The following is a 13,000-nucleotide window of genomic DNA, read 5'->3' on the forward strand; positions in this document are numbered from 1 at the left end:
ATAACACTAGAAAAATGAAATTTCACTGGGGTCGGCTGGCCCCTGCAACTTGGCAGTAGATCCGCCCCTGGTCTCTATATATAAAAAAGACATCTGTCACTCAAAATTGCAAGTGTCATCTTGACATCCGCCACTTCAAATAACAAATGTGAACAGTACATGTACTACCAGATCTGACCTTTGATGATTGACAAGTCCAACGTCTTATTTTTCTTTTATGTTTATCAATATACGTTTTTTACTTTTTTTAAAAGACATTATTTATAAAATAATATAATTAATTATTAAAAACTAATTTGTATTATTAAAAGGACTAATTTGTTTTTATTTTTATTTACTTTACTTTTATTTTTTAATTTTTAATAATTAATTAGTATTATTAAAAGCTAATAATTAGTATTATTATATATTTATATATAACAATTAGAAACTTGGGTGCCGCAAGCCCCGATTGGGTTACTTTGCGGCACCTTGTTGGTGGTATTTTTTTTTAATTTGTTCATTTTGTTTTGTTGTAGTTTCGGTACGTAGCGAAAACCGACTGAACACCAACTTATTTTTTATTTTTTGTTTTAATTCCAGTATTGTAACGATCGTGATAAAAACTGACCGAATTTGTGTAAACTCAACGCATTTTGTTTTAGTTCCAATTCAGTAACAAATGTAACAAAAACCAACCGAATGTTGGTTTTGTTTTAGTTCCGGCATCGTAACGAACATGACGAAAATCGACCAAATTTGCGTAGACCGACCACCTAAACACCGGGGATCGACAACGGTCGGATTTACCAATGATCGAGTTTTACTAACCAACTTCACCCCATTGGTCCACCTCAACTTTTATATTTTTTTTTTTACTTATGATACAATAACGCACGTAATCAAAACCAACCGCCTCAACGCTTAGGCCCAACAACGCTTCGGTTTACCATCGCCTATATTTCACTGACCTATCTCGACGCAACACGCTAGGTAAAACACTAGTTAATTAACATTAAGCTAATAAAACTAAAGTAACTCAATTTTTATATCTATTAGCTTTTTAATTTTAATTAATAATACTAATTATTAGCTTTTTAATAATACTAATTAATTATTAATAATTAAAAAATAAAAGTAAAATAAATAAAAGAAAGACATATTAGTTCTTTTGATAATACAAATTATTTTTTAATAATTAATTATATTATTTTATAAATAATGTCTTTTTAAAAAATAAAATAAAAAAGTAAAAAACATTATTAATAAATATAAAAAGAAAAATGAGACATTGGGCTTGTCGATCATCGAAGGTCAAATCTGGTAGTACATGTACTGTTCACACTTGTCATTTGAAATGACGGGTGTCATTTCAAATGGCAGATGTCTTTTTTACATATAGGGGCAAGCTACTTTGGGAAACGTGAACCGCCAGTCAAACTGGCGGATCAGAAAAGTGACATCCACCATTTGAAATGGCATAACACACAATAAAAGTATCACATCAGCCATTTCAAATGGCGAAACACCAGATAATTGTCCACCTCATCCAACACAAACTGACATGCGCTATATATAATCTGAGATCTATCATTTCAAATGACGATTTCCTAGAAACCAAGGTTGCAAAAGTTGCTAGGGGGACTCTAGGCGGTCGACTGGGGAGTTAAGTGTACTCGGAGTACTCCAGGAGTACTCGGAGAGTACTCGGATATGGTAAATATGAAGAATTTTTTTTGGATATTATATATCTGTCAAATATTATTATTTTACTAATATTTATAACAAAATATGTAAATATCAATAAGAAATACACAATAAATTATTCTAAGAATTTCTAATCATTAATAAAAAAAATGATATTTGTCTTTAATATTATAGAAACAAGAATTATGTTTTATTTTTTAAGTCAAAATCGGCTCAAGTCCACCGACTAAATGTAATTCTGGCTAAGGTTGGCCATTTTTGATCGATTATTAGTAACTAGGCGGAGTTAAAGAAACTCCCCTTAACGAGATACCTTGTAGCGAGTAATCGGGGAGTACTCGGCCTTGTAAACCTACTTTTAAAAACCATTACAAGTATACAACTCTTTCTCTCTCCTGTAAATCATTTTACTATTCCTTAATTTCCTATTTAAAAAAAAAAAGAAAGTCCTTAGTAATAGTGGCATATCACGGGTTGTAGCGTTACAATATGTACGATTAAATCCATACATAAACAATCAAAATCCAAAAACATGTATGGAAGTGATGTGAAACCTTACATTATGCTGGCAGTGTTTATGTTGTTTGTTGTAGGTAACAAGAAAGTTTTTCGCCACGATAATGGTTTGGTTCCCCGACTTTCCAAAAACGAGGCTTGTTGCTAGATTTTGTTTCACCGAGGAAGAAGGCACTTTTGAAACTACCTCCCGGTGGCGCCCGTGATGAAATGTTTTGAACAGATGCGGGATGATCACGTTTCATCGTTAACAGCCAACATTGAAGCTTCACCACCACTTGCTACTTGTTTGAAAGTAGAACTTCTGCCCAAGTGTGTTGTGAACTTGTGATGCCGGTGATGAAGTGCTCTGAGCATGAATGGGTGCAGCTCACGATGATGAAGTTTCACCACTGCCTGCCGCTTGTTGCAAATGTAGTATTTCTGTCCAAGTGCGCCGCAATGTCAATTATGAGATGCTCTGAACAGGATCAGGTGTAGCTCACGACAAAGCTTCACCAACATCTGCCACTTGCCGCAAAAGTAGAACTTTTGTCCAAAGGTGTCGCGGTGCCAATGACAACTTCATTTTGTTGACCACCAACTAAAATGTTATAAAACAAGAAATGTGAAAAAGAAAAACCTACCCTTTTTAATTTGATCCAACTCTAGCAGCAAAGCCCCATTCCATCTCTCTGAACTAACGCGATACCAGTATCAGAAATATCAATGATTGAAGATTAAGGAAGTTCTCATATCTGTAATATATAATGCGCTCAGGTTTTATTTCTGGATTTGAATCGTGGAAAGACTCCAAAAGTTCCCTTCACAAGCAAAGCAAAAGATAGAGGGAAATATGTATATTCATTTATCCTAAACTTAATGGTAGACTAAACCATTACTCTTTATGAAAGTTATTTGAAAAATATTAGAGGGTTGGGCTGGTTGAATCCATGCAGCATAGAGAATTGGTGTGCTTATGCAATCTATCTGTAACAGAGTTGTTTTCATCATGTGACACAATATAGTGTGTTGGACGGCAAATTCCTTGTGACCAGATTATATTAAGCATGTATGCTATGCACTATTTTATCTACATGATTCATATAGATCACTTGTTACTTAGAAACAAAATAAATATAAACCTTTAGGTCTAAAAAGACCGGTATCTATAAATGTAAAAGCTTGAATCAAGTCAAACTCAAACAAGCTCAAGCTCGAGCCTAAGCTTCAGCTACCGCTCACTTATATAATTTTATTGTATATGTATTAGATTCTTTTTTGAAGGACAATTATTTTAACACCAAAATTCCACCTTTTTAAGTGAGGTAATGTTTTCTCCACCATTGATGACACTTTATGATTTTCCTTTTAACCTTTTGATTCTGAAATGGCATATGAACATGCTTATGTAATGGTCTTACAGCTTTGTGTTCTGGAAATCTTTGCCCTTAGTTACCATTGCAATGGATCCATCTATCAAGTTACTTGCTCAATCCCTCCCTCTTTTTACATTTTCATGTTTTTTTTGTTTTTTCTTATATAAATGATACCAATATTTTATATAAATTATTGATTGCAGTCAAGAGGACATGAACATGTTGATGAAGCCATCGAGAAAATGCTGAATGATATGTCTTTAATTAAGTAGGTTTATACAATTCATGCCCTCACCACCAAAGTTGCAATTTTTCATTTTTCCAACAATAGATTTTGTGTTTTCTAGTGTGCTCCGATCTTCAACTTCGATGAACCTTGTTGTGAAGTAATACTATAACGATTTGTATCATGTGAAGTAAAGATTGTACATGAAATCAAATTATCAAATGCGCCCAAAAAAGTTTTAGTCCAAACAAGAACTATAAGTACACGTAACCATGATCATCACTAAACATTAAAAAGATATCAATATATCTCTATATAACCAAACGTAAATTCATCAAATAAGACCATAGTCCATATATAACTAAAACTCAATCTGAGCCATGATACATTGAAATGTAATTTCTACTCGGTTTGCACCACAATGGCTTCCTCTGTTACAATCCAGCCATCAGTTTCCACCTTCGAGGATGGTGCGCATGCCTTGAACCACAAAACAACATAACCAATAAGAGGAAGATTTATATCATGATAACATGTAAATACACATTTGGCCCGTTCATAAAAATCTAAACTTTAAAAAAAACTATTAAGAAACTTGTATGAACGAACATACCTTGGAACAAGTATAGACTATTATAGTCATCCAGTTCCAATTTTCTAAAGAACAGTTGTTAGTTGCTTCTTGTAGATAATACAACAATGTAGGCATGAGTTGCATTTCATAGTGCCTCGGTTCACCACACAATGAGCATTTTCCGGGATCTCCCGCTTCTACACTCGCCAAAAGCAGTGGCGGACCCAGGATTTTTTGCCAATGGGGTCACATATTTTCGGTGTTCAAATTTTTCGGGTCGGTCGTTGTTCAGGTCGGGTCGAGGCGAAGAACATAATAAAAAACAATATCATAATAAAACTTTCTTTTCAATCATCACTACCTGAACGGGTCAAAATGGGTCGGGTTGACACATAAACACTTTGTTTTCCCTTTCTTAAACATTTTTGAGATAGAACCTAGATCCACCCTTTCATAAGCATGTGTTGAAAACCATTAACTTAAACTAGTGAAAAATAAAACTGATATTTTAAAGTGTTTGAATGTTTCTAAAGAAAACCATGCATAAAGTTGAAAACAATGATATGTATTTTAGAGGTGTTTGAATGTTTCCAAAGTTATCATTGCAACATTAGCAATCAAATGATTGATTAACACTAAAAATTAACACAAAAAACCAAAAACTGAGCCTTGTAAGACTTGAACCCATGACCTTTCAAAGATAAAACAAGAGACTTTCCACCAGACCACATCAACATTAATAGTATGGGTTCCAAGTATTAAATCTTATGGGGTCCTCAAAAAATTTAATATACCGCTTCTAATAAATTTTTAAAAAACATTGGTGTCCCGGGACCCCGATCCACACTATGTGGGTCCGCCCCTGGCCAAAAGTGGCTTCCCGCCATTTGAGTATCTGAAACATTGCTCTGGATATACATCCAACCGTTTCTTGAACTTAAGGTACGTCCAGTCAGCATTAAGAGCCCTGTCATATTCATAACTTTCTCCTTCCCATGCTTCCCCGGGTTCATTCTCATCACCATCATTTTGGTTTTCTTTGATATTAAGCGAAGAAATGCTTGCAGACACAGACGCAACAGTTTTTGAATAATTCTCGTCCTGAGCGTATATATAAAAGCACGGCAACACTGCAACCAATATAAGCATGCAGATTATTGCATTTAACCAGCAAATAAAACTGAAAACCACAATTAGAGACTGTACCTGCTGACTTGTGATCAGCCGTTCTACTTCTTAAGCTTATAGATGGGGTTTTGTCGGTACTATCTTGACAAGTGTTCTGCTTTTTAGTTTTGGAAGCAGAAGCCAAAGTTGTAGCTTCAGTGAGTGCCCGGCCTAAATCATCCAGATTTATGTCATCTTCATCATCAAGGTCAAATGCCCATGGGTCATCCCGCAACTTGGTGGTTAATGGTGATGCAGAAGAGTTATGGCTTAAAGGCTCTGATTCTTTATCAGGGCAAGATCTTTGAACACGAAGGACACGCCATCTGCATATGAAGGCTGCTAGTTATTGTGTGACAAACATGATTTGCATACCAAAAACAAAAGAACGCATAAGAATAACCTACCTCAAGGCCTCACAAGCCGGTGCTAAACAAGCAAGTGTATAAATTACACGCTCTTCGACCGTTAACATCTTGCTGGAAATAGGGGCATAAATCTAAAAATAAGGCAGATGAAATAGGTGTCATAATGATGAACAAAACATGGTTCTAATCAATTTTAAGACCAGATTTGTAACATTAACCTGAGCCACGAGACAGAGGTTTTCTCCACATGAATCACACCTAAGAAGATCTGGTCTAACAGGGCAAGGAAAGTCCTGTAGAATGATTGATTTTCAATCAAGTGCAGTAACACAAATAGAACCGTAAACGAACCGAACCGAACCAAACGAGACCTTGTCCGTGTTCGTCCGTTAAGCTTTTGTCAAACAAACGCATGGTCCATGAACACTTTACGGAACGAAACTTCATGTCCGTGTTCGTTCGTTAAGGAACTGAGCTTGTTCGTGCTCGTCCATTCATTAATTTTGTAAAAGGACGCCACCAAACGTAGCCGGACACAAATGAACACAGACAAACATATATTAATTTAAGAATCATAATCATTAAATCGATGCAAAATCACCCAAACATCCGGACTTACACCACATATTATCCAAAGAAGCTTAACATAGTAATTATAAACATAAATATAACAAAATATAAGAAATAAATAAATAAAAATAGACGAGCATAATTCGAATAATAAACGTAGATATGTAAACGAACGCAATCGGACGGGCATCAACGAACAAACCTAAACGAACACGTTACCAAACGATCATGAACACGACCGAATGAACACGGCATTTATTTATGTTCGTTTGTTAAGCTTATCGCACGGAATTCTTAGTTCATGTTCATTCATTTATAAAACATATGAACATAAACGAACTTCCTGTCAAACGGACTTTCAGTTCGTTTACAGCTCTAATCACAAACATGCTATAATACTATAATTATTATTATTCAAACAACTCACCGGAAGTCCACCGATTTTTGTAGTATAATGATCGGCGGCTTCACAATTATCCTCAGCCCAAGGTCCTGGCATGCCTAGAATAACTACCTCACCCATCTTCACAATGCAATGCAATAAAACAACAGCAGGTCACTTATTTACAATTAATTATACATAATCATCATGAAATTGATAGCATTAATTCACGTATCAATGAAAACTTAAATCCTAGATTATTTTCAAATTAAGCTGATGTATTAAAGTGTTTGATCGGAAAGATCCAGGGTTAGTGTCTATTTGTTAGTTCCGACTAGGGAAGGTTGGTACTCATTTCTGGCTGCAGTACACGGTGGTGGTTATAATGCTCTTCTGTACATATACAAACTAGCCAAGGTGAAAAACAAATCAAAGGATAAAAGACAATACATAGACCTTTTTTGAGTGTTGGTCTAAACTTTTGAATAAGTAACGGATGCGAACAATTGCTATAGCCATATGTAGAAATAGGCTAGGTAAGTCACATATGTGATAATAAGGTGTTTTAGATACTATAGTATAGCATATGTTCAAGTGTTCAACAACCGAACATAGATTATGAAGTTACAACTATGCTTTATGGATTCTATTTAAGATCTAACGTACTTACACAATTTTATTGTCACAAACCCGTGAAGCATGCGGGTTTAAAAGCTAGTTTTATCTTAAAATCAAATAAGTTATTACGCGGTATGAAATAAGAAAAAATGTAAAAATTAACTTAATGTCATTTAGAGATCCATTAAAATAATTATTTATTGTTGCTAGCAGCATCTTTGTCTTTTCTTTTATATTTATTTTTTTAAACTATTAGTATAAAAGTACAAAAGTTGTTGAAAAGCGTAATACAATTAGAAAATAAAACGACAAAAGAATAAAATATTGGTTTTTATATAACACATCTTCTTCTTTGTTTAGTCATTCCACACAATTTTAACACTATGGTCTTTCTACTCTATACACAACTCCACTTCTGGCATCCCTCGCCGTTCGCCGGAGAAAAAATATACCAACACTTTCTTCCTCATCTCTCTCTAAAAGTCAATTTCAAAACAACAACCTTGACCCATAAACCTTGCAATTGCCACTTAATGTTAGGACAAATCTTAGCACGCAAAAGTTGAGAACCATTTGACACACCCACCTTCATGCCATTAATATATTGTAAATGACAGTTAAGTTTGATAGACAACTTTTCAACCATAAAATTATGGGTTGAACCGGAGTCTATCAATATTTGTAATGTCATGGTATCAATATTTCCTGCTACGTGCGTTGTAGAGAAAGGGTATGTTTGGCAAAACTAGTTGTTGGCTAGTAGCTGTAGTTGTAGCTTTTTAGATTTATTTAGGTGTTTGGCAGAGTAGCTGGAGCTTTTTAGATATATTTAGATATTTGGCAGAGTAGCTGGAGCTTTTAATAAAACTAATTGGGTGACACCGCGGTGCGGCAGAGTGCACGCGCAACCTGACATAAACCGCATAATCAGTGTCGGTACGTGATTCACTTGCTATTAGTGCACGCATAACCCGAATGCAGATGTGTACTTCGTGCAAAGACAGTAAGCGTGTAATCGGTGGCAAAAATCAAGAAACAAAGCTAAACTATGCAGTAATTTCAAATAGATAATTTTTTAAACCAACCTCTTTTGATCTGAAACCCTTTCTGACCCGACACCGTTTTAATCTGAAACATGTTTTGACCTGGCCCCTTTCGACTCAAAATCGTACCGACATGAACCGAACTAAATTAACCCTTTTTTATCGACTCATTCCGACCCTAATTTAGTCTTTCACATGACCCGAGCTCGTCTAACTCGACTTGTTGCTAATCATAACCGGTAAAGAAGTATATCAATATCATACTCAAATTAAAGAGAATAAAATGCTCTTTTTTATTATGTAATTTGTTTAAAAAAATATTAACGTGTGAAAAAGTTATGGACTTTTAAAGAGTCATGGGGGTAGTTAGTTTTGAATAAGGGTAAAATATGTAACTATTATATAAATTAACAAAATTTGATGAAAGTTCAAGTACCAAACTTGTAAATTCAAATATAAAAGCTTCTAGCTTTTTCTCAAAGCTAGAATAGTAAATGAGCTTTTTCTTCAAAATTAAAAGCTTCAAGCTCTAAGCTTTTAATTGAGCATGAGCTTTTTCTTAAAAGCTTGAAACTTAAAGCCCCTAAAAGCTCTTAAAAACTCCTTGCCAAACATACCCAAAGAGAGAATACCAGTCAACGCATGAATAGAAATGTGAGGATCATGTAATCATTAGGGAAAACTGATTCCTCTAATACTGGTTCTGACTCCACATCTGTGCAGCTAATTTCTAACACATACATCTATTTATTTGAACACTTGTGGGTAGGGTATATTTGTCATTGCACCGATACACTAAAAGTAGTTAGATAACTTAGTAAATAAAATATGCTAATCTAGACACTAAGTAATAATTATAGACTATTAACTTAACTAAAACTACTAACCGACAAGTGTATCGGTCGATTCTAGTACAGCTAAGTAAGTCCGGATATTGAATCCACAAGACTCTTTTAATTATGTAAACTAGCTAAATTAGACTCAACTACAGACATGACTATTTATTTTATTATTATTTTGAGGGGGGTTTTACTAAAATACTAGTTTTAAACTAATTAATAGAACTAAAGACGACTCGACTTAGAACTTGGACTTAATTCAGATGATGATGGAAAAACCACCTAGGCTAGAATCCCAAAGTTTCAGTTATTAATTAATCGGAAAAGTGTTTTGTTATGGAACTAGGATCATAAAATAATCAATTAAAGAAAACCCAAACAGGACCTCCTGACCCTTCTCAATAAGACACCTATAGATTTCTACTAAGTTCTTAAAAACACCAGTTTCAATATTAGACTTGCTTACGATTATCTAATTTATTATGAAAAATTACCTTTAAACGAAATCTTACCTTACAGCGCGAAAATCAAAGGTAGTTTAATAAATTCATTCGACATTAATAGACAAATCTGAAAAATCAAACATAGACGGGCTCCTTATGAAGAACTAAATCTAGCAATCTTAATCAACAAAGATCTATCAAATAATCTATCACCTTACAGTTATTTAGGTTAGCAGCACACTGATGCTAGACTGTCGCTATCTAGTCAAAAACTATTAAATCAGTGTCCTAATCACCTAAGCAAGCTAGGGTAAGTAGGGTGTCGAACCACAAGGAGTATGTGGTCAGGGTGAAGCGAAAATGATTCCTCATTATGAAGTGATTCAGTTAACGAAGTGCTGATCACACTAGCAAATAGTTTGGTTTTAATATTGATTAAACAAGTAAACAACTTTAAAGCAATTAACAAAGACAAATCACACCCGGGAGTTCAAGCAAGTAAACAAACAGCTATCTCATGCAACTTAACAGATTAACGATCAATGATCAACACAGATTGACTAACTAGATAAACCTTAGGCATCCACGCTCACTAACACATGGCACTGGTTATCAAACGGTCCCTGCCAGTGTGACTCAACTAAGGAAAAACATATGCTTCATCATATTCAACTAGTCAACACACTCCTATAAGCAATTATCATAGCAATTGGCACAATAATCGTTCTGATCGAAATAAACCTAAACTAACTGAGTGCACAATAATACTAGACATTAATACTCATAGATTAATCAAAGATGGTTACAAATAATTCGTTCTTAATACATGAGAAAAACTGTTAAATACAATACTCTACATCCCGGGCATGACTCAAAGGATCTAGCCGCGTCTCGGCATTTCTCGGGCTTCGGTTATGATGTGATAGAACATGTATGATGCCTTGAGATGATTGGAAGTGATGGTAGCCCTCTTTGCTACTCTGAAAATCAAGTCAACGCAGATAATTTACAGGGTATCGTGTAGCGCGATGCCCCACCTTCAACACCCATCGCGCTACGCGATGGGTCACTTCAGTCAGCAAGTCCATATAACTACCTCGGTAAGCGTTCCGGACATCCCGGGTCTTCATTCCATGCTCGTACAGGTCCAAATTAAGCGCGTTAAGTACTTGTGACCTGAAACACAATAAACATGTATGAAGTACCAAAGTTCCTAAACTAAACGAGTAAAACGACTAAGTTAACATACTAATATATGTACAAATAAACCAAACATCACATCCCCACACTTATCTTTTGCTTTCCCTCAAGCAAAACTCTAAAGTAAACATTAACCGCCATCATAGGTCAACCAATTATCACCATTAATACTAGCAAGGTTTAAGGTCATACCCAGTTTTCAGACTGGCACTTTCTAGATTAACAACCCACAAATAAAGTTAATGCTACCAAAAACTATAGAATCGCCCAGCCAAGTGTACTTTGTTTCCGGTTAGGGCATACATGTTCACATCCCTCACACTATCAACACTCCTCTCGGTTTAATATCTGGACTAGCAAAAGATGTGCCAGTATATGTCTCTGCTCTCAAATACCTAATATGAGTTACAACTTAATATACTTGCAGGTCAGTCTTATCTCCACCCATTAACCACCGGTTGCATAAAGACTCGGACTAAGGGTTTTGCTATGGCTTAGTTTTGGGTGCGGATTAGGCATAAATGTGACTCAGGTGGATGAAACCCAGTTAAACAAACCAATATACAGACTCACGAATACAAACGGACTGATAAAACAATCAACTGCTATTTACATACTCGACTGCTAATAATAACTGAAATACCAAACTGATAACTTCTTTTTGTCTTTTTGCTGATTTTTCAAATTTTTTTTAGACATCAATAATAACTGAAATAGCTGATAATTATAACTCAGACTTGAAAACTCGTCTGACTAAGTACAACTCGATATATACAACTCGATAACGAGCTGGATTTCATCACACGGGTAAAACTAAAATAAAGGCCAAGGCTGAAAGGGTATGTAATGTTCAGTTTAGCAATTGAAAAAGGAATATGGTCCAAACGGGCTCCTAGGAGATAATGTCGGGTAAGGAATTTATTTAGTGAGGAACAGAATGGGTTTTCTAAAGTCCTAATCTCCATACAGGTGGTGGTATTAAGATCTCGAAAAGCATGTGACAAGCAAGTTCTAATTCTGTAAAACATACCGGTTTCCCTCAATAAATGACAAGACATGTTTTATATCTATTATATAATATGTGTATTAAGTATAGGGGTTAATCTCACAATATGTCTGGAAATATGGGCTGCCGATATGAAACATGTATACCCGTCCCTTTGACTCGTTATCCCGGCCTAAACGATTCCATTCAACTTCTCATTTTAAAAACATTTGTCGGGAGAACTATCGAGAAGCTAAAAAACCAACCATGACCAAAAACCTCTAACTTGGCATTAATAGCAATAAGTGACAGTTAACAACTTAAGTTTTTGAATACTTTTCGAAGTACTATCGGGCTAAAAATTTTCAATTTTCCCCCATCCCCACACTTGAGGTTGACATTGTCCTCAATGTTAAAATAATAAAATAATTAATAACCATTTGGGGGACGGGGTTGAACTGACAGTTTGACTACTTAAAAACTAGGGGGAAAAATGTGATGACTAAAGCAAATTATACAATTACAATTCTAAAAACTAAAATAAAAAATAACAAAATTGTTTATGAAACTGAAATCACCTGATAACAATGACAACTCAATGCTAAACTCGGCCAACAACTCTCAACACACTCGTGACACACGTCTCCACCACTGACCAATACAACTAACCAAATCTGCACAAATCTCGAGACATGTATAAGCAACCACTCACAAATATAAGACTTAGGTCTTTCGAGAGTTAATATTATTATTATATTGTAAAAATCATTACCGAGCCGAGTTAGTCAATTTCGTAAAAAAATTTGTTAATTAATTAAAAATAATAAAAGACCTAACTCACTTTCGTAGGAATCACGGTTGCATTTAGCGTATGCAACAAGCCCTTTAACCCCCCCCCCCCCGGTAGCCCGGGTGGACGAGTGAGGTCTCGTGAGGGTTTATAGTTAACACACCCACAAAGTTCCCAAAAACAACACAAACATATAAACAAATATATACAGATATACAAATCAAACACAGCAGAC

At 35.1% G+C, this 13,000-nt stretch overlaps 1 protein-coding gene across 1 annotated transcript; it reads right to left on the minus strand.

Annotated features, from left to right (window-relative positions):
* Positions 1–4,181: 4,181 nt before the first annotated feature.
* LOC143614884 (uncharacterized) lies at positions 4,182–6,991 on the minus strand. The gene is made up of 7 exons (XM_077088188.1): positions 6,893–6,991; positions 6,114–6,188; positions 5,935–6,026; positions 5,567–5,853; positions 5,235–5,490; positions 4,400–4,574; positions 4,182–4,266 (listed from the first exon to the last, which is right to left on the minus strand). The coding sequence occupies exons 1-7, from the start codon at positions 6,986–6,988 to the stop codon at positions 4,189–4,191; spliced, it is 1,059 nt and encodes a 352-aa protein (XP_076944303.1). The 5' UTR covers positions 6,989–6,991; the 3' UTR covers positions 4,182–4,188.
* Positions 6,992–13,000: the final 6,009 nt, after the last annotated feature.

The sequence above is a fragment of the Bidens hawaiensis genome, unplaced genomic scaffold, assembly GCF_021521415.1.
Source record: "Bidens hawaiensis isolate Kalapana, Puna unplaced genomic scaffold, B.hawaiensis_p1.1 tig00041222_1, whole genome shotgun sequence".
In the NCBI taxonomy this organism is placed as follows: Eukaryota; Viridiplantae; Streptophyta; class Magnoliopsida; order Asterales; family Asteraceae; genus Bidens; species Bidens hawaiensis.